The 23,422-nt window shown below is 40.7% G+C and overlaps 1 protein-coding gene across 1 annotated transcript; it reads right to left on the bottom strand.

The window, feature by feature from the left end:
• Positions 1-20,172: 20,172 nt before the first annotated feature.
• On the bottom strand, positions 20,173-21,887 carry LOC114511264 (protein FAM187B). Its single transcript, XM_028529955.2, is given in 3 exon segments — positions 20,173-20,876; positions 20,878-21,087; positions 21,089-21,887. Coding segments are annotated over 3 exon segments (693 nt in total). The 5' UTR covers positions 21,265-21,887; the 3' UTR covers positions 20,173-20,569.
• Positions 21,888-23,422: the final 1,535 nt, after the last annotated feature.

Below are 23,422 nucleotides of genomic sequence, written 5' to 3'. Positions count from 1 at the left end.
AACCAAAGATGCAGAGGCCAGCTTCAGACATCAGACTAGGATCCAATAAGCTTCACAAGCAGCATATCCAAAAGGAGATCTCAGCAGGCACCAAACCCTGCTGAGGCAAATTCTGTTTTATGTGGTTAGCACCTGTACAGCAGGTCAAACTCTGTGGTCAGCATTGAGCCTCAGAATCAGCCAGGCTGAGGGTCAGTCCCATGTACAAATGGACCAATAGCAATGAACACTCAGTTACAACAGGAGAGCCCACATAACCCCATCCAAGGGACATTCCTGCAGTACCTCTCTCAGGTGATAAAGAAGACTGCACCACTGGACCCCACTGGATACCTACTGCATAAGGCAACCCCACAAAGACCGGGAGGCATAGCATATCTATCTAATATGTAGAAACAAACACAAAGAGGCAGCCAAAATAACAGGCCTCAAATAAAAGAACAGGAGAAATCTCCAAAAATAGAGCTAAATGAAATGGAAGCAAGCAATTTATCAGACATAGAGTTTAAAGTAATGGTTATAAGGATGCTGAACACAAGAAAAAAAGGCATAGAAGCCATTAAAAAGGACAAATCATAAAGAAAAAATACAATATCTCAAATGAAGAATACCCTGGGAGGAATAAATAGTAGACTGGATGAAGCAGTGGGCCATATCAGTGATTTTGAAGACAAGGGAGGAAAAAAAAAACACTCAATCAGAGCAGCAAAAAAGAAAAAAAGAATTTCACAAAGGTGAGAATAGTTTAAGGGACTTTTGGGACACTGCGGAATGTAACAACATCTGTACCACAGGGGCACCAGAAGGGAAAGAGAGAGAACAGGGGATCAAAAGCCTATTTTAAGAAATAATGAACAGAAACTTCCCTAACCTGGTGAAAAAACAAAGACACACAAATCCAGGAAGCTCACAGAGTCCCAGACAAGATAGACCCAAAAAGGCCCATACTAAGATACATCATAATTAAAATGGCAAAAATTAAAGAGAAAGAGAGAATGTTAAAAACTACAAGAGAAAAACAGTTACATACTAGGGAGCTCCCATAAGACTATCAGCTGATTTCTCAACAGAAACATTTCAGGCCAGAAGGGACTGGCATGAAATGTTAAAAGTGATGAAAAGCAAGGACATGCAATCAAGACTACTTTACCCAGCAAGGCTATCATTTAAAATTGAAGGGGAAATAAAGAGCTTCACAGACAAAAAAAAGCTCAAGGAATTTGTTACCGCCAAACCAGTGTTAAAAGAAATGTTAAAGGGTCTTCCAGAAGAGGAAGAGGAAGAAGAAAAAGAAAAAGAAGGAGGAGGAGCAAAGAAGGAGGAGAAGAGGGAGAGGAACATCATTAAAAGAATACAATGGCAACAAATGCATGCCTATCAAAAACCACTTTCAATGTAAATGGTGTAAAACTCCAATCAAAAGTCAGAGGGTAACTGAATGGATAAGATAAAAAGACCCAAGTATATGCCATCTACAGCATATTTTCCTTCCTCAGAAGGAAAGATACACACAGACTAAAAGTAAATGGATGGACAAAATATTTCACGCAAGTGGAAATTTTAAAGAAGCTGGGGTAGCAATACTTGTATCTGACAAAGTAGACTTTAAAACAAAGGCTATATATAGTAAGAGACAAAGACAGATACTACATAATGATAAAGGGAGCAATCCAACAAGAAGATATAACCCTTGTAAACATTTACTGTATTTTGCGGTGTACAATGCACACGCACATTTTGGGCCCAAACTTTCAGGAAAAAAAACTTTTGTTTTAATTTTTAATTCAATTATTTATTTATTTATTTACTTATTTATATTTAGATACTTGTTTTTTTGTATTACAAAGAAATTTTAGCCTTTATTTTTTAACATGTTATGGTACAAGAAATTTTATATGACAAATAATTACAAAACACAAGATCAGATACAAGGTACAAGAAATTGTATGTACTGGTAACAAACCTATACTTATATAAGATAGAAGGCCAAGAACTCATTGTCACTGTCATTATCAGAAGTATCGTCTTCTTCAGTTTCTACATTACAGGTGTCTTGTGAAGAGCCACTTTCCTCATCCCAGTACGTTTCTTCATCTTCAGTTCCATTCATAACATTATTGATGCCACATTTTTTTTAAATGATTTCACAACCACTTCCTCCTTGACATTGTTCCACAATCTTAGGATACAATCACAAACCTGGGTGATGGATGCTTTCTTGATTCGGCCTGTAGATGTTAAATCATTACCAGGTGACGGCACCCATGACATCCACTCTCTTCATTATAGCCTTAAACGGTTTGTTTACTGACACATCAAGAGGCTGCAATTGTCTGGTTAGCCCACCAGATATCACAGCAAGTTGAGTTTTCAAGTCTGCTGTGATTGCTTTTGCACTTTGTGTAACATGGACTTTGAAGTGATCAAAAATAAGCAAAGCTGGTTTTTAAAGTAACCCTCCAAGCCTTTGTGACAAGACTTTGTTAAACCAGATTTTCATGCCTTTTTCATTCATCTATCCTTTTTCATGCACATGGACAATAACTCTGCTTAGAAACTTTTCTTTCAGAAATGATTTTCTTTTAAAGATGACCATAGGTGGTAGCTTTGTCCCATTGGCACAACAGGCTAGAACGACAGTGAAATGTGATTTCTCATGACCACTAGTTTTAACAGCCACAGTCTTTGCTCTTTTGATGTCCACAGTTCTGTTGGATGGCACATCAAATGTGAGTGGGATGCCACTGGCGATTTGGGACAGCTCACAGTTGTAAGTCTTCTGAAGACTGGTAGGAATGAAATTCCAAAACTTGATTCTCATAAGCTGCTGGAAATTTTGGGGCAAGCTTCGTTCATGTCCTCACACTCAAACTTTCTCTCTTCATAAAGTTAAAGCACCATTTAGGTTTTCCTGAGAACTCATCAATGTTATTTTCTTGTGCAATCCTTTTATCTTCTTCTTATACCACCTTGGTTGAAAAGGAGATCCTAGGTTGATGCTGTTCCAGAATCCAGGTCTTCACTTCCAGTGACCTCCGACCACTTTGGGGGTTTCCCTCGCAGTGCCTTCTTTTGCCTTGGCATCTGAAGAAGCTTTTCTCCTGTTGCTTCCACAGTCTGATGACACTCTGTGGGAGGAGGTCCAAAGTGTCTGTCAGCAGCTCTGATGCCATGCTTTATAGCATATTTAATAATATTTAGCTTAAAGCTTGCAGTGTACAAAAACCATTTCAAAAATTTTGAAGGGATTTTTCTCCTGCCTAAAATGTATGAAGAGAAACATTGTGCTGTTCACCCTATGGTAATAAAGTCAGCATAATCTACCTTATCAAGTGAATAACAATCAGTATCATCTACCTTACTCTGTGGATAATACGCTGCCCTTTGTTTCATTTGGTTGAATTGCTGGCTGAAACTGCTTTCATTGCAAGTTCATCATAAGTTCAACAAAACCAATTACTGTATTCCAGGGTACTATTTTGCATACGGATATCGTTATTACTTTCTGGAACTACACTTTTAATGCATAATCATAAATAAAAGAATTAACATTTATATAGATACGGAATTAGTGCTACCCATGTAAAGTGTGCATCCTTACATTTCCCTAAAAAATTTGGGCAAAAAAATTGCACATTATACACAGCACAATATGGTAGGCACCCAAACAGGAGCACCTAAATATGTAACACAAATCTTCATGGACATAAACGGAGAGACCAGCAGTAATACACTCATAGTAGGGGATTTAAACACTATATTGACATCAATGGATAGATCTTCCAGCCAGAAAATCAACAAGGAAATTGTGGACTAAAATGACATACTAGGTCAGATGGATTTAAATATCTTTGGAGCATTTCAAAGCCTCAGAATATATATCCTTTTCAAGTGCACACGCAACATTTTTTAGGATAGATCATATGTTAGGACACAAAACAAGTCTCAATAAATTCAAGATGACTGAAATCAAGCATCTTCCCTGACCATACTGCTATGAAATTAGAAATCAGTTGCATGAAGAAAACTGAAAATCTCAGAAAGATGTGGAGGCTAAACAATGTCTTACTAAAAAAAATTAACTAATTAACAATGAGATCAAGGCAGAGATTAAAAAAAAAAGATACCTGGAAACAAACGAAAATGAGAACAATCCAAAATCTATGGAACATAGTGAAAACAGTCTTAAGAGGAAAATTCATGGCATTATAGGCCTATCTCAAGAAACAAGAAAAATCTCAAATAAAAAATCTAACTTTACACTTAAAGGAACTTGTAAAAGAACAACAAACAAAGTCCAAAGTGAGTAGAAGGAAGGAAATAATAAACATCAAGGCAGAAATAAGTGAGAGTGTCTAAAAAATAACACAAAAGATCAAGGAAACCAAGAGATCGTTCTTTGAAAAGATAAACAAGGTCAAGGAAATAATAATATGGCAATACATACATATCTATCAATAATCACTGCAAATGTAAATGGCTTAAATGCTCCAGCCAAGAGACATAGGGTAGCTGAATGGATAAGAAAACAAGACTCATACATATGCTGCCTCCAAGAAACCCACCTCAGATTGAAAGATACATACAGATGAAAAGTAAAGGGACGGAAAAAGATATTTCATGAAAATGGAAAAAAAAAGTTTGGGTAGCAGTTCTTATATCTGACAAACTAGACTATAAAACCAAAACTATAATAAGAGATAATGAAGGACACTAAATAATGATAAAGGGAACAATCCAAGAGAGGATATGACCCTAGTAAACATTTACACACCCAACATAGGAGCACCTAAATATGTAAAGCAAACTTTGATGGACATAAAAGGACATGCTGATAGAAATATAGTCATAGTTGGGAATTATAATGCCCCATTGACCTTGAAACAAATGTAAATGGAGATACAACAATCCAAAATCTGAGGGACGCTGGGAAAGCAATCCTAAGAGGGAAATTCATAGCATTACAGACCTATCTCAAAAACAATAAAAAGCTCAAATAAACAATCTAACTTCACACTTAAAGGAACTTGAAAAAGAACAACAAACAAAGCCCAAAGTGAGACAAAGGAAGGAAATAATAAAGATCAGAGCAGAAATAAAACAAAATAGAGTCTAAAAAATGATACAAAAGATCAATGAATCAAAGAGCTGGTTGTTTGAAAAGATAAGCAAGATTTACAAACCTTTAACCAGACTCACCCAGAAAAAAGGAAAAAGGACCCAAATAAATAAAATCAGAAATGAAAGAGGAAAATAACAACTGACACTAAAGAAATACAAAGGATTGTAAGGAAACATTACGAACAATTATTTTCTAACAAACTGGACAACTTGAACAAAGTGGATAAATTCCTAGAAACAGTCTTCCAAAACTGAATCACGAAGAATCAGAGAATCTGAATAGACACATTACACCTAGTAAAATTGAGGCAGTAATAAAAAAAAAAAAAAACTCCCAACAAACGAAAGCCCTGGACCAGATGGCTTCACAGTTGAATTTTATCAAATCTTCTGAGAAGAACTAACACTTCTTCTTCTCAAACTATTTCATAAAATTATGAAGAGGGAAGGCTCCCTAACTCATTTTATGAAGACAGCATTATCCTAATTCCAAAACTGGATAAAGACACTACAAAAAAAGAAAATAGACAATATCTCTGGTGAACATAGATGCTAAAATCCTCAACAAAATATTAGTAAACCAAAAACAGCAATGCATCAAAAAATTGAGTATACATCAAGTGGGATTTATTCCAGGAATGCAAGGTTGGCATAACATTTGCAAGTCATTAAATATCATTCATCACATAAACAAAATGAAAGACAAGAACCACATGATCATATCAATATATGAGGGAAAGCATTTGATGAAATCCAGCACCCATTTATATGATAAAAACTCTCAGCAAAGTGGGAATAGAGGAAACATACCTCAACATAATAAAGGCCATATATAACAAATCCACTGCCAGCATCATACTCAATGGGCAAAAACTACAAGCATTCCCTTTAAGATTAATAACATACAGGGATGTCTGCTTTCACCTCTCTTATTCAACATAATACTGGGAAGTCCTAGCCACAGCAACTGGACAAGAAGAATAAATAAAAGGCATCCAAATTGCAAAGGAAGTAGTAAAACTGTCATTATTTGCAAATGACATGATACTGTTTATACAGAACCCCAAAGATCCCAACAAGAACTACTAAAACTGATTAATGAATTCAGCAAAATAGCAAAATATAAAATTAATATCCAGAAATCATGCCCTGGCTGGTGTAGCTCAGTGGATGGAGTGCTGGCTTGTGAACTGAGGCATCTCTGGTTTGATTTCCAGTCAAGGCACATGCCTGGGTTGCAGGCCAGGTCCCCAGTAGGGGGCGTGCAAGAGGCAACAACACACTGATGTTTCTCTCCCTCTCTCCCTTACCCCCTAAAAATAATTTTTTAAAAATATTTTAAAAACATAAAATCTTTTTTAAAAAGGAGATCAGCTCTACCTTTTTATATGCCAATTGCAAACTAAAAGAAAGGGAAAATAATCTCATTTACAATTGCTTCAAAAAAGAATAAAATACTTAGGAATACATCTAACCAAGGATATAAAAGACCTGTGCTTGGAAAATTATAAGACACTGAAGAAAGAAATTGAAGAAGATACAGATAAATGGAAGCACATACCATGTCCACAAACAGGAAGAACTAACAGCATTAAAATGTCCATACTACCCAAAGCAATCTATAGATTCAATGCAATTCCTATCAAGATTCCAATGACATATGTCACAGAACCAGAACAAATATTTCAAAAACTTATATGGCACCACAAAAGGCCCCACATAGCAATAACAATACTGAGAAAAAAGAACAAAGTTGGAGGAATCATTATACCTAATGTGAAACTATACTATAAGGCCATAGTAATCAAAACAGCATGGCAGTGGCATCAAAACAGCATGGCAGTGGCATAAAAACAGGCAGATAGGCCAATGGTACAGAATAGAGATCCCAGAAATAAACCCACACCTTTATAGTCAATTCACACTCAACAGAGGAAGCAAACACATACAATGGACTAAAGATAGTTTATTCAATAAATGGTGTTGGGAAAATTGGACAAATGTGTATAGAAAATGGAACTAGACCACCTTCTTACAGCACACACAAGAATAAATTCAAATGGATCAAAGACTTAAATGTTAGACCCAAAACCATAAAAATCCTAGAAGAGAACATAGGCAGCAAAATCTCAGATATTTCTCATAGCAATTTTTTAATCTGATATACCTCCCCAGGCAAGGGAAACAACAGAAAAAATAAACAAATGGGACTACATCAAACCAAAAGTTTTTGCACAGCAAAAGAAACCATCAACAGAATTAAAAGACAGCCCACAGAATGGGAGAACATATTTGTTTATACATCTGATAAGGGATTAATATTCAAAATTTATAAAGTACTTACAAAACTCAATACCAAATAAGCAAAAAATCCAATTTTAAAATGGAGACAGGACCTGAATAGATATTTCTCCAAAGAGGACACACGGATGGTCAATAGACATATGAACAGATGCTCAATGTCACTAATCATCAGAGAAATGAAAATTAAAACCACAATAAGATATAATTTCACACCTATCAGAGTGTCTATCATCAATAAATCAATAAACAACAAGTGCTGGCAGGGATGTCAGAGAAAGAGGAACCCTTTTGTACTATGGGTGGGAATGCAGATTGGTGCAGTCACTGTGGAAAGCAGAATGGAGATACCTCAAAAAATTAAAAATGGATCTGCCTTTTGATCCAGCAATCCTGTTGTGGAAAATCCACCCACACACAGGGAGATAACGAAGCACAAACTTTATTACCTGGGGACCCAGAGGGGGTGGTTAACATCCAAATCCTCTGAGCACCGATCCTTACTCTCCTGGGGCTTAAATAGTCCCGGGCTCCCTACCTACGTGGCGAAGCAAGGTTACAGAAGCTGAATGCGGAAGTTAGGTCCAGCTACCTTATATGGGAGACAAAGGGAAAATGCAGGAGGAATTTGCAGAAGCTACAGAGCACAGGAGCTTATCATGGGAGTCTGTGTACACCTTGAGTAACTGGTGGTTGCTTTGGTTACGACTTGTCTGCTTTTACAGTCCTGTGTGAAATTTTGCAAGTGTTACAGTTACAGAGCATAAGAAACTTTTGGAGTTTTCTTTTCCTGCCACATTCCCCCCTTTGATGCTATAAGGTGTTTTTATCCCTTTTAGCATCACTAATACCTGGCTGTAAGGCTGAGGTCCTGGGAGGGTTACATCTGCTGATACTGGTGTTGGTACCACCGGAGGGCTAGCACTGTGGCAGCTGCCCTATGAGTTACTGTAGCCCTAGGTGTAGGACTAAGGTCCGGAGGATGCAGGGTCCTATATGCCTGACACCTCTGGGTCTGGTACTTCATGGTCCTGGATGTTACTCTAGTCTAGTATACCTTCCCTCCCCAAGTTCAGAGGGATTGCTGTGACTGAATGCAACCCGATGGCATGTCAGCGGAGGAGCTGAAAGCTGACCCTGGGAGATAATAAGAGACCACTTTACTGCTGAGAATAATCCTATGCCTGGGGGTACTACATTTGCAGGCTGGGGCTGAGACAGGGGCCTCATTTGTTAAGCAAAGCATACAATAAATCCAAATACAGAGATCAAACAGAGACAAACTATTTCTAGGGTGACCCGCTTTGCAGGGATTCCATTCCTCAGGGGCCACAGTCACTAGTCCAATTGTTAATGCTCCTGCGAAGGCGCCAATTAAAGTCAGGTCCTGTGGAACAACCGTCTATTCCTTGGCGTCTTTTTTACTGGTTGGCGTCTTCCACTGTCTTAGCGTGGGTTTTGGCACAGGCCTAGTCCTAGGGTCTTTGGGATCTGCTGTTGTCCTAGCCCATCTGTAGTAGATCCAAGGGGTGACTCCTGCAGCAGTAAGTTTGTCCAGGGCAGTCCAGTTTTCTGGTCTGCACACTTGGTGACTTTTCTGCCCTTAACCATATAGCTGCTTCCATCCATGTAGTGGGTGACATCAACATCAGGTTGGGCCAGGGGCTGGTCCTGGAGGTCTGGCTGGCTGGCATGGACCTCTTTAGTTACTCTAAGACAGTCATGGTCCAGCTCTTTAAGTTCTGCCGGTAAGTAGGTGGCTGGATTGACTTGTTTCATGGTCTTAATATGCACCCTTGGGTTTCCTTGGAGGATGCCCTGGTATTGAGTTAGTCTGGGGTTCGACAGCCACTTGTGCCCCTTGCAAGAGGGGTATGGCAGCAGCGACTGCCCTCAGATGAGGTGGCCAGCCGGTGGCGCTAGCAGATGTCCAACTGCTTAGATAGGTGAGCCACTGGGTGTTGCCATGGTCCGACAGGCTGGGTCAGGACCCAAGGGCTACCTTGTCTTTCTTGTGGGTGTACAGATTAAAAGGCTGCCCCGGCTTTGACAGTCCAAGGGCAGGAACATTACTGAGGCACCTCTTAATATTTGGAAGGCTTTTTCTTAATGTCCGGACCCTTCAAAGCCTGGTAGTAGGGCCGAGTTCCACAGCCGCAGGGTGCAGGCTGGCTTTCCCTCAGGAGAACAAGCATTTTTCTTAGAAATCAGACAAGGTTCTGGAGGGCGTTGGCAACTTTGCCATTTTCTGTCCTCGCCCCTGATCACACCGTGAGTACTTCCGGCAAGCCTGGTTGCTGAGCTCTGCACCTGGCGACGTTGCCGGAGCCCCAAGGAAGCTTGCAGGCCACTGGAGAAGGCGAACCCGATAGAGCACCGTGAAGGGCCATGACAGAGGACTGCGCAGACGGCTGTAGGGGGGCACTTCAGCAGCGTGTGCGTTCCCTCCTGGCACCGTTTTAGGGATGGGCTGCCAGGAGGAGGTTGTCCGTGTACTGCAGAATCGTCAGGTCCATCCCCCCTTAGCGAGGGGTCTCCTGCTAGGGCTTCTCAAACAGGTCTGGGGAGTTCCTAAACCCCTGGGGCAGTCTAGTTCAGGTTAACTGAGTCTTGACTGCTGTGTGCAGAAAATGGGTTGGCTGGAAGGTGCCACAGGAATGCAGGAGAAGGCATCCTTCAGATTAAGGCAGGTAAACCACGTTGCTGTTGGGGGAAGCTGGCTCCAGAGGGTGCACAGGTTCGGGACCACTGGGTGGCAGCTGTTGGCTGCTTCGTAGACAGCCTAAAGATCCTAGACAGGCCAGTACCCACTCCCGTCTGGCTGTCATCATGGGCCTGGGCAGGTGTGGCCCCATGTTATGGAGCCAATTTTTCTCCAAGCTCCCACTCGGGGGACCTGCCTCCCTGTCACATCCTGGGCAGGGGAGTCTTTTATCTCCCTGGCCCAGAGCATGGCCACAGCCATTTAGCATATCCAAGTGACCAGCTGAAGGCTATAGGCATGTTAAATGACCATGCCATGGGTCAACTGCAAAACTGGTGCTGTACAAAACAGCCCAGCATATTTTGCTCTGTGTGTCCCTTCTCCAACTTATACCTGTGGGGAAGGGGTGAAGACATCCTAAAATTTCCTGGACACCTTGAATTCTGGACTCTGTCCCAAATGCCCATTTGGGGTCCCCCCCCTTGGCTGCAACTTGTAACAATTTTTCATTTTAGGTATATACCCACTTTAAATTTTTTTAAAGGACAACGGACTCATCTTCTTGTAACTGCTTCTGGCTAGAAATGGATGTTGTTTTACCTACCCGTGGGTCTGGGGTGCCCTGAAAGTGGGTGCAGCATGGAGGGAGTCCTGCCTGTAAAGGGAAGGACCTTACAGAATCCTGGCCGGTTGGCTATTACCAGGAAGTTGCAGGCTTGGTGTCCAAAGGCTGGCATTACTGGACCGTTGGCATCCTGGTTATATTCTGGGGTGACAGATTTGGAAAGAGTTGGAAGGCACAATTAAATCATAATCATTAAATGACAAAGGCAGGGGCTTAGGTATGACTTATCTGGAGGAAGGTGTACAAGACATGCTACACCTATCCAAAGCTTTTGTGGTCCATTATACTTTACTCAAGCTGAAGGGAATATATTATGATATTTCCCTCTTTTCAGATATCTAAACCTTTCCTGTTCAAGCCACTAAGACAGAAAAGGGAAAATCAGTTTTAAAGTGAAGTCCACAGATCGCCCAAACTGCTTACTAACCCAACCACTTAGTTTAGCCAAACTATTGAGCTCCAGGGGGTGACGATGAAAATGGGTTCCTTAAGTGAGGCCTATATTGCAACCAATCAATCAGGCAATGAAGTCATAGGCATACGTCCTATGAAAACAGAAGAACACACAGGTTAATTCACACAATAGTCCCCAAACCAGTCTCCATGCCTGTGAGACTGTCTTTGGGAAGGCATTCAGTTGCAAGTTCCTTTTTGCAATGACATTCAGCAATGGCAATTTGACAGGTCCTTTATACCTGTAAATTGTACATTTTGATGATATTATAAAACCAGCTTTAACCTTCAAATGAAAACAAACTTTTAAGACAGCTGCGCTATTCTGATGTTTAATACTGAGCACAGTGATTTTCCTTGAACCATAATTTTTCTCCTTAAGATCACCCTCACTGTTATTAAAGGGACTACTTTGAGTTCTGTTTTTTATTTTGACTGTTCGTTTGCATAAACACACCAAGAGCAGCCTGAATTACTTATGATTTCTGATTCTGCCTTGCTGGAACTCACACAGGGAACCTTCAGATTGACTTTTCAGTCCGCCCCCTAAGGGCACAGAAGCAGAGCCACACATCCACCATCTGGCTTCGCCTGTACCAGTTGTTTCACTCAGATCCTTGAGTTTTTCATTGTGCTTACAGGTTCCTGTTTGGCCATCTTTCATGAAAGCAACCTTCGTTCCTTCCCTGGAAAGACTGCCATGAACTGCACAACCAACCAAAGTACCAGGCTTTCCTTGTGGGCTTACACTACCTGCACAAGTCAATCCCAGTTCCTCAGGGCTTTCTGGTGACGACCAGAACCCATACATGCCTCCTTCAGACGTGACGTTCCAGTCAAAGTCTTGGTTAACAAAACCACTATTAACTACTGGTCTTATTGGTCTTATGCAAAGAAACCTTATATTATCACTTACTCCTTCAGAATGCCAAATTCTGGAGGGATCAGGTAGGGAGAAAAATACAAAGCATGAAGGAAAATCTTTTCCCTTCTGATATTTACCAGGCTTCTCAAAACCTTTACTGCTACAGACTTATCTAACATTTACAACCCTTTTATTTTTCATATATTTTCTGATATCCATTAAGAGTGTATTTCCATGCCTTATACCTTTTATTATTAACTAACATCACATAATTCCAAAACTCTTACTTTTCCATTTATCTTTACAGTTTCCCACAGACCTTCTTCATTTATATATATATAAATATCTAAATTATTTACTTTTCTACAGAGTGTGAAGTTTTAACCTTCCCTGGAATCCTTCACTTCCTTTTCAGAGCAGATGCAGAGCAAAACCCAAAACACAGAGTTTCCAGAACAGTACACAGGTAGGGGCATTCTCTCACACAGAGACATGCTCCTTCAGGCCCAGTCTTTTGGCAGAGACATGCTGCTTTGCCTTTGGCTGAAGCACTTATCAGCCCCAAATGACCCTTCCTGGGTCCCGAGTGGCAAAGGCATCTTCCCAAACTGGTTACAGGCAACGTTAAACAGATTTAAGTACAGAGGGGTTTTGATCAGAAACAACACTGCTCTTTTCCCACAAAACCAGAAAACAAATAGTTGAGGTTTCCTTTACTCCAGGTTTAAAACTTTACATTCTTTATACATAATTTTACTTATTCAGATTTAATCATTATTCTTTTAATCCTGGTTTCTTTCTCACTCTGGGAAGGACAGCCGAAAGTCCCTGGCACTGCACGCTGCAGTTTTCTGAAGCTCAGACCCTGCAAACACCCTACAGACCAGATGTTTTCCTTAAACCTCAGTACATGTCCTTCAGAGCCATTCTTATCAGAACCAGTTACACAAAGAACCAGACGGATGCAGTCTGCAGAGAGCCCTTAGCCTGGCACCTTGCCCAGTTCCAAGATGGAGGGGCTCTCACGTGACCCATCTTCCAAGATGACGACAACCATGCACTCCCACCCTGGGGGGGGGGGCACTCATGTGGCTCTTCCTCCATTTTACCCAAAATGGCGGCGCACCCACATACATGCAATATAGTACTGTGGCAGAAACCCCCCCCCAACCCATGATGAATTCTCCCGACTGACACAGACAAACAAAGGGAAAAGGGGATCTTTCACACACCCGCCGCAGGTGGGGGGCCCAATCAGACTCCGTAAGCCTGGCTGGCTCGTGGAGTCACAAACACATTCACACACACAGCCGCACAGACAGCCACACAGAAGTTAGCTGTCCCTCCCCCGAGAAGGAGCCCGATGGTCTGGGTCTAAGCCCAGCCCCTGAATTTTCCAGTCGAGGGGTGATCAGTCCCTCTCAGATTCTCGGGTCAGGTCCCTAGGGCACATACGGATACCTGATTGGCGCCTCCGACAGTTCATAGTTCATCTCTCCTCTCTGCCCGGGTGTTAGAGCGGTCAGGGACACAGCGCAGGAGTCTCTGCCCCGGGAAGCCTGGAATCACCAGGGCACGTGCTCCTCCCCTGCAGCAGGGCTCCCCCGCCGACTCCCTCGGTCGCCTTCACCGGAGGCAAAATACCTGCTGCTCGCGTGAGGACTTTCCCGGCCAATGCACCAAAATGTTGTGGAAAATCCACCCACACGCGGGGAGATAACGAAGCACAAACTTTATTACCTGGGGACCCAGAGGGGGTGGTTAACATCCAAATCCTCTGAGCACCGATCCTTACTCTCCCGGGGTTTAAATAGTCCCGGGCTCCCTACCTACGTGGCGAAGCAAGGTTACAGAAGCTGAATGCGGAAGTTAGGTCCAGCTACCTTATATGGGAGACAAAGGGAAAATGCAGGAGGAATTTGCAGAAGCTACAGAGCACAGGAGCTTATCATGGGAGTCTGTGTACGACCTTGAGTAACTGGTGGTTGCTTTGGTTACGACTTGTCTGCTTTTACAGTCCTGTGTGAAATTTTGCAAGTGTTACAGTTACAGAGCATAAGAAACTTTTGGAGTTTTCTTTTCCTGCCACAATCCCACTTCTGGGAATATATTCAAAAGAGCCCAAAACTCTAATTTGAAAGAACATAAGTGCCCCTATGTTCATTGTAGCATTATTTACAATCACCAAGATGTAGAAGGAGCCCAAGTGTCCATCAGTAGATGAGTGAATAAAACAATGGGGCATTTATACAATGGAATACTACTTGGCCATAAAAAAGAAAACTTTACCCTTTGTGACAATATGTGTGGACCTGAAGAACATTATGCTAAGTGAAATAAGCCAGTCATAGAAACACAAATACCATATGATTTCACTCATTTGTGGAATCTAATGAACAAACTTACGTAACAAGGAAAATGGGGACAGACTCATAGATGCAGAACATAATGACAGTTGTTGGGTGAGAGGAAGGTTAAGGAGTGGAGGGACTGAGCAAAAACGAAAAAAGACTCAGGAAAATGGACAACAGTGTGGGGATTCCTGTGGGGAGGGGATCATAAGAGAACTAAATGGTAATGGCAAAAATACAATAAAGATAAAAATCTAAAAAATAAAATTAAAAAATAATACAAAAGAGCTAGAGAACCAAGAGCTGGTTCTTTGAAGAGATAAACAAGACTGACAACCCTTTAATAGGACCCATCAAGGTAAATAAGAGAGGACCCAAATAAATAAAATCATAAATGAAAAAGGAGAAGTAATAACTGGCACTAAAGAAATATGAGTAAGGATTGTAAGAAAATTTTATGAACAACTACATGCCAACAAACTGGACAATATGAATGAAATGAATAAACTTCTAGAAAAAAATACAACCTTCCAAAACTGAATCAGGAAAAATCAGAGAATCTGAACAGGCATATTACAACTAATAACATTGAAGGAGTAATAAAAACAACAACAACAAAAAAAAGAACCTCCCAGCAAACAAAAGTCTTGGACTGAATGACTTCACTGGTGAATTTTACCAAACATTCAAAGAAACACCAACACCCATACTCCTCAAACTATTCAAAAAATGTAAGAGGGAAGAGTACTAAGCTCATTTTATGAGGCCAGCATTAACCTAATTCCAAAACCAGATAAACACACTACAAAAAAAATTATAGGCCAATATCCCTGATGAACATAGATGCTAAAATCCTCAACAAGATATTAGCAAACTGAATCCAGCAATATATTTAAAAGTTCACACACCATGATCAAGTAGGATTTATTCCAAGAATATAAGGTTGGTACAATATCCACAGTTCAGTAAATGTGATATACCCCATAAACAAAATGAAGGATAAAAACCACATGATCATATCAATAGATGCAGAAAAAGCATTTGGTAAAATCCAGCATCTGTTTATGATAAAAACTCTCAACAAAGTGAGTGTAGAGGGAGCATACCTCAACATAATAAAGGCCATATATGACAAAACCTGCAGCAAACATCATATTCAATGGGCAAAAACTACAAGCATTTCCCTTAAGATTGGGAACAAGACAGTGTTGTCCACTTTCACCTCTCTTATTCAACATAATAATGAAAGATCTAGCCACAGGAATCAGACAACAGGAAGAAATACAGTTCTACCTAAATTTGAAGGGAAAAAGTAAAACTGTCATTATTTGCAGATGACATGATACTCTAGAGAACCTTGAAGAGTCCACCAAAAACTACTAGAATAAATGAATTCAGTAAAGTACCAGGATACAAAATTAGTTTCCAGAAATCAGTTGCATTTTTATACATTAATAATTAACTATCAGAAAGGGAAACTAAGAAAACAATCTCATTAACAACTGCTTCAAAAAGAATAAAATACCTAGGAAGAAATTTAACTAAAAATGTAAAAGACCTGTGCTCAGAAAATGGTAAGACACTAAAGAAATGGAAGAAGACACAAATAAGTGGAAGCATATACAGTGTTCATGGATAGGAAGAATTAACATCATTAAAATTTTCACACTACCTAAAGCAATCCATAGATACAATGCAATTCCTACCAAGATCACAATGGCTTATTTCACAGAACTAAAACAAATATTCCAAAAATTCATACAGAACCATAAAAGACCCCAAATAGCAACAGTGATCTTCAGGAAAAAAAAAATAAAGTTGGAGGAATAATGATACCTGATATCAAACTATACTACAAAGCCATAGTAATCAAAACAGCATGGCACTGACATAAGAACAGACACAGGGATCAATGGAAGAGAATAGACAGCTGAGAAATAAACTCAAGGCTTTAAGGTCAATCAAAATTTGGCAAAGGAGACAAAAACACACGATGGGGTAAAGATAGTCTATTAAACAAACAGTGTTAGGAATATTGGACAGATATGTGTAAAAAAATGAAACTAGACCACCTTCTTATGTCATACACAAGAATAAACACAAAATGGATTAAAGACTTGAGTGTTAGACTCAAAACCATAAAAATCATAGAAGAAAATATAGGCAGTAAAGTCTCTGACATTTCTTGTAGCAATATTTTTTCTGATTTATCTCCTTGGACAAGGGAAATAAAAGAAAAATAAACACTGGGCTAAATCAAACTCAAAAGTTTTTGCACAGCAAAGGAAACCATCAACAAAATGAAAAGACAAGTCACTGAATGAGAGAACATATTTCACTGATACATCTGATAAGGTGTTAATATTCAAATTATATAAAGAATGTATAACACTCAATGCCAAAAAACACCCAAACAATCCAATTTTAAAATGGGCAAGGACCTGAATAGACACTTCTCCAAAGAGGACATACAGATGACCAATAGGCATATGAAACAATGCTCAGTGTCACTAATCATCAGAGAAATGCAAATTATAACCATTACATCAACTCACACCTGCAGGAATGGCTATCATTAATAAATCAACAAACAAGTGTTGTTGAGGATGTGCAGAAAAGGGAATGCTTTTGCACTGTGGTTGGGAATGCAGATTGGTACAGCCATGGTAGAAAGCAGTATACAGATACATCAAAAAATTAAAAATGAAACTGCCTTATGACCAGTGACTCCACTTCTGTGAATTTATCCAGAGAAACCTGAAATACTAATTCCAAAGAATGTATGCAACCCTATGTTCACTGCAGTGTTACTCACAGTAGGCAAGATTTGAAAGCAGCCCAAGTATCCATCAGTAGATCAATAGACAAAAAAAGCTGTGGTGAATTTACACAACAGAATACTACTCAGCTGTACATAAGAAAATCTTATATTTGCAACAGCATGGATGGACCTGGAAAGCATTATGCTAAGTAAAATAAGCTAGTCAGAGAAAGACAAATACCATATAATTTTATCCATATATGGAATCTAATGAACAAAATGAAATAACAAGCAAAATAACAACAGACTCATAGATAAGGAGCAGGCTGACAGCTGTCGGCAGGGGTGAGGGGCATGGGTGCTGGGCGGGTGGAGGGATTGAGCAAAACAAAAGAGAAAACAATTATGGACATGGACAACAGTATGGTGACTGCTGGGGCAATGGGGCATGGAAGGAGGTACAGGAAGATATAGGAAGGATAAATGGTGATGGACAGAGACTTGGCTTGGAGTGGTGAACGCACAATACAGTGTACAGATGATGTATTTTAGAATTGTGCACCTGAGACTTCTGGCCAAGACAGAGGCATAGGTAGATACACTTTGCCTCCTCACACAATCAAAATAAGGACAACAACAAATTTAAAAATGAAAAACCACCAGAACTGCCAGAACTGCCGAGCTATGGAAGTCCAACAACCAAGGAGTTAGAGAAGAAATATTCATCCAGACTGGTAAGAGAGGCAGAGAGGGGCATCTGCAGTGGAGAGGACGCGTGGCAAGGTGGTGGTTTATTAGTGTGTGGATAAAACCAAGAGCAACCACTGGGGAGCAAGACAGACCATACAACTTGGGGTTACAGTGTGGGGAAATAAAGCCTCAAAACCTCTTACTGAAAACACCTGTGATGGTTGAGGCAGCAGTGGCAGAAACGCCCAGCCTCACAGGAGAGTTCATTGGAGAAACCCACAAGGTCCTAGAATGTACACGAACCCACCCACCTGGGAACCAACACCAGAAGGGCCCATTTTGCTTGTGGTAGTGGGAGAAGTGACTGAAAGCCAAGAGCCAAGCAAATGGCATTGTTCCCCATTTGACCCACCCCATTTACAGTGCCACAATGCAGTGACATGGGTTGCCCTTCCCTGGCAAATACTTAAGGCTCTGCCTTTACAACATAACAGGTGCATCAAGACAAAGAAATGTAGCCCAAATGAAAGAACAGACCAAATCTCCAGGAAAAGAACTAAGCAACAAGGAGATAGATAACATATCAGTGCAGAGTTCAAAACACTGGTAATCAGAGTGCTCACAGAAATGGTTGACTACCATCATGAAATAGAGGAAAAAGTGAAGGCTATGATGCAAAGTGAAATAAAGAAAAATGTACAGGGAACCAACAGTGACAGGAAGGAAACTGGGACTCAAATCAACGATTTGGAACAGAAGGAAGAAATAAACATTCAACCAGAACAGAATTAAGAAACAAGAATTCAGAAAAATGAGGAGAGGCTTAGGGACCTCTGGGACAACTTTAAATGTTCCAACAACTGAATCATAAGAGTGCCAGAAGAAGGGGAAGAGCAAAAAATCAAAAACTAATTTGAAAAAATAATGAAGGAGAACTCCCCCAATCTGACACAGGAAATAGACTTCCAGGAAGTCCAGGAAGCTCAAAGAGTCCCACAGAAGTTGGACCCAAGGAAGCACACATTAAGGCACATCATAATTACATTATCCAAGATTAAAGATAAGGAGAGAATCTTAAAAGCAGCAAGAGAAAAAGAGACAGTTACCTACATCGGAGTTCCCACAGATTATCAGCTGATTTCTCAAAAGAAACCTTACAGGCAAGAAGAGGCTGGAAAGAAGTATTCCAAGTCATGAAAGGCAAGAACCTCCATCCAAGATTGCTCTATCCAGAAAAGCTATCATTTAGAATGGAAGGGCAGATACAGTGCTTCCCAAATAAGGTCAAGTTAAAGGAGTTCATTATCACCAAGCCCTTATTATATGAAATGTTAAAGGGACTTATCTAAGAAAAAGAAGATTAAAATAATGAACTGTAAAATGACAACCAACTCACAACAATCAACAACTGAACCTAGAGAAAAAAACTAAGCAAACAACTAGAATAGGAACAGAATCACAGAAATGGAGGTCTTATGGAGGGTTATCAGTGGGGAGGGAGGGGGGATAATGGGGAAGAGGTACCGGGAATAAGCAGCATAAATAGCAGGTACAAAATAGACAGGGGGAGGTTAAGAATAGTATGGGAAATGGAGAAGCCAAAGAACTTATATGTACAACCCAAGTGGCAGGAGAGTAGGGGAATGCTGGTGGGAGGGCAGTGCAGAGCAGAGGGGAATAAAGGGGAGAAAAATATGGGACAGCTGTAATAGCATAATCAATAAAATATATTTTTAAAAAATATGTACAAATACCAAATATATTTCTGTATACCAACAACAAACAATTAGAAGACAATTTTTTAAAAGATTTTATTTATTTGCTTTCAGAGAGAGGGAAAGGGAGGGACAAAGAAAGGAAGAGAAATATCAATGTGTGGTGGTCTTCTCATGGGCCACTTCCCAGGGACCTGGCCTGCAACCCAGGCATGTGCCCTGACTGGAGTCAAACGTGACCCTTTGGTTCGCAGCTCGAGCTCAATCCAGTGAACTACAACAGCCAGGGCTAGAAGATGAAATTTAAAAGACACAGTTTATGACAGAATAAAAATCAAATACCTAGGGATAAATATAATTAAATATAGGTAAAAATCTCTCCATTAATAACTGCACATTATTAGAAATTAAAGAAAGCCTTAGTAATGGAAGCTGATGTCAAAATTTGCATACAAAGGGTAAAGAGTAACCAATACAATCTTGAAAACCAGAGTTGGAAAATCTATACTACCAGATATCATGACTTATTATGAAGGTATAATAATTATACCTTTATAATACACCACAAGGGCACTCGTATTGTGGCATTGGTGCAATGGTGGGTAGACAAATAGTATCAGTTAGGAGACAGAAAACATAGTAGTGTCTGTGTTGGCATGTGCGTGGGTCAGAATGTCTTAGTCTCTAGGTTTTACATTTGGTCTCCCCCTGAATCACAGCAGCCTGTGAGGGCAGGGATTAGGTCTTTGCTGGTGACCGCTGTGGTAACAACATGACCCACCCAACACCTGGCTCAGAAGGGAAACCAGAGAATTCTTGCTGAATGAACATCTGAACAAACCAGGGAAGAGACCCCATCCTGTACCTACTGACCATGAAGGCTATTCTGGGATTCAGAAACTGCTTTTCCATTGGAAGGTAAACCCCAGTCCCAGTGGGCACAGGGAACAGCCTGGGTGAGGGTCAAAGCCCGGGCTAATGTCCTAGTCCAGTCTCCTATAGATGGAGGCCAAGGGGTAGGTGAGCCACATGTTATTAGTCAACTTGCCCAACTGATAAATGTCAAAGAGGATGTAGGACTGGTTAGTTTCCTTTAAGTGGCGATAGGGTATAAGGCAGGTTTCCATCTGCAGCTCAGGATACACACAGCTGTATTGCTCCTTTTTTGTCCTCAGATAGAGCCAACAGGGCATGGGTTTTTCCAGGGGTTCCTCAGTGTAGCAGTGTCCCAGGTATTTGTGCTCACCTGGCTCCCCACAATGGTTACAGGGCTCCCAGTGGGTAAAGATCCAGCTTCAGGGTCTTATTCTGCAGGAGCATTTGGCCCAGACTTTTGTGTGTAATATGCAGGGTGATGACATCCTAGAAATGCAGCTCGTAGTCTACCACAAGGGCACCTGTATTGTCTTGGCAGTGATAGAGGTCTGGCTGGGAGGGCTGAGGATTGGTCAGGTGGAGGCTGGCCCCAGGCGGTTTCTTTATGGTAGGCATTGAGACCAGCATCCTCCCCTAGAGTGGAAGAAAAGCACCAGAGTGCCTTGGGATGGTCACACTGCAGGACAACACCAATGCCTGAGAGTAGAACCTGCCAGTATAGAGTCTTGTAGGTGCAGCTGATTAATGTTTGGGTTCACAAAGTGGGGACAGAAAGACTAAGCAGCAACAGGGTAGTCAGCATGGTAGCCAAGGCTATAGAAGGACGCTGTGAAGTCACCTTTGGAACTCAGGCATTAGCCCTGGGCAGTGAAATGGACCCTGGTCCACTGTACTTCCAGGAGCACAATTCAGTTTATGTCATCAAATAGCTTATTGTAGGTTGTAGGGTCAAAAAGTCAAAGGTCCACAAGAACTAGGCAGGAAACAAAAGTGAGTGAACCTAAGTCAGGACAAGTGAACTAAAAAAACAAATTACTTATCCTCCACATACCCACGTGAAATGGGACAAAATGGCTTCATGCTCATCAAGAAGGGTAAGAAAGGGAGACACACAAAAATCACTGGTCTGTACCATTTCTCAAATCCAGTGAGAAGAACCTGCAAGGCCTCCTATCTTGTAGATGGGGAGAATTCTTTCATTAGCAACAAATCAGCTACTGGGAGAAGGAGTTCCCCAAACCTTTCTTCTCTGTGGTCATGTCTTCAATGTCCAGGGAGACACCTCCTTTTCCATTATCCTCATTGATTACATCTGAGGTGGCACTGGAGGATGTGCCCTCCTTGGCAAATGGACATTTTTCTCAGCCTGCTTGTTGTCTCTCAAAATTTGAGACTCAAATATTCTTAGTCAGTTTCATGTGCCAAAAAAACCACATCCACATTCTGTTCAAGATGCTCCCACCCTCCTCCCTCCCCATTCCTGCTCTCTTTCTCCCTCACTATCTGTCACTATCTATCACTATCTTTCTCCTTCTCTCTGTCAATGCATGCAGCTTAAAGTCTATCGGGCATCTACAGAGAGCCATAGTCTTCCTCTCTCATTCACTGAGCCATTTTGTCTACCTGGGAATATCTTAAGGATTTTCTGGGAGTATCTTAATTCATTCAGAGATTTTAACAATGGTTATGATTTAGTTAGTGATATGTCCTTGATTTTATCCTTGTCAAAAGCTGAGTTCTAATGGGTCTGTTTCTCAAAGGCATTCCCAGTTTTTAGCCAACTTTGGCCAACTTTCACCCCTAATGTCTTATATTCCAATTGCTTACCCTAAAGCTGCACATTCATTAAATACATTATCTATCTTCCAAGATATCTTAGGCAACAGTTTCCATCCTTCTGGTTTCAAATAAGGTTTCCTGATCCCTTTGCTCTGTGTCTAAGCCAATGCCATGTGTTTTTATTTTTAATTACAACAGCATCACTCATAACTAATTTCTGTATTACTCCAGATAGGTTATTTACTACTATACAGTAATAAATTTCCTCCAAATCTCAATGACTAACAAAATCCAAGATTATTTCTCACTCATACTCCATGTCCACTGTGAGTTGGCATTATAATCATCAGGGATCCAGGATGATGGAAAGACTGCCATCTCTAACATTTCCAACTTCGTGCTAGAGAAGAAAGAAAGAGAGCTCTATGGTATATTATATCTACAGTTAAATGGTCTGGCCTTACATGACATATGTCTCTTGCTCACAAACCATTGGCCAGAAATAGTTACACTGGATCACCAATTTAACAGACCAACATCGGCAATTCTACATGTCCTTGGAACATTTGGCAAATGGCAATCAGTAATGATTACCACAACTAATGTCTAATAAAAGGAACATTCTTTCATTATCATAAAGTTAAAACCATTTCCAAACCCTCCCATCAGATCTCTCCTCAAGTTCCATTGCCCGGATTAGGTCACATGTGCAGATCCAAAGCAATCCCTAAAAGGAAATAAAATGTCCATGCTTGGCTTAAGCCAATCAGAATTTGTTCTCTAAGATTGAGGAAGGACACTCTTCTGTTACCACAGAAGTCATTGAAGACCCAAACAAAATCAGAACTTTGTATGCATGAGATGTAGTAGGGGATGCTTAGTTGCTGTAACCATCCATGTCTGCCACAGCATACACTGATGGGATTTTGGTAGGCACTGTATGAGTTACATGGCCTCAAGCAAGTTGCTGAAACTTGCTAAGCCTCAGTTCCACTCTCATCACAAACTATGATTGTTACAAAGTTTTCAAGAGAGTATTCATGTCAAATTCTTGGCATAGTCTGGATTTGGAATAAGACAGTGGTCAGGATAAAGGGAATGTGGCCGAGGTTTCAGTCCCAGGCTCTGGGATCAAGGTTTCAGTCCCAGGCTCTGGGATCAGTTTCATCTCTTGATCTACC

This window comes from Phyllostomus discolor, chromosome 12, assembly GCF_004126475.2.
Source record: "Phyllostomus discolor isolate MPI-MPIP mPhyDis1 chromosome 12, mPhyDis1.pri.v3, whole genome shotgun sequence".
Classification (NCBI taxonomy): Eukaryota; Metazoa; Chordata; class Mammalia; order Chiroptera; family Phyllostomidae; genus Phyllostomus; species Phyllostomus discolor.
The sequence above is the reverse complement of the archived record's forward strand: the minus strand, read 5'-3'. Positions and strand labels throughout refer to the sequence as shown.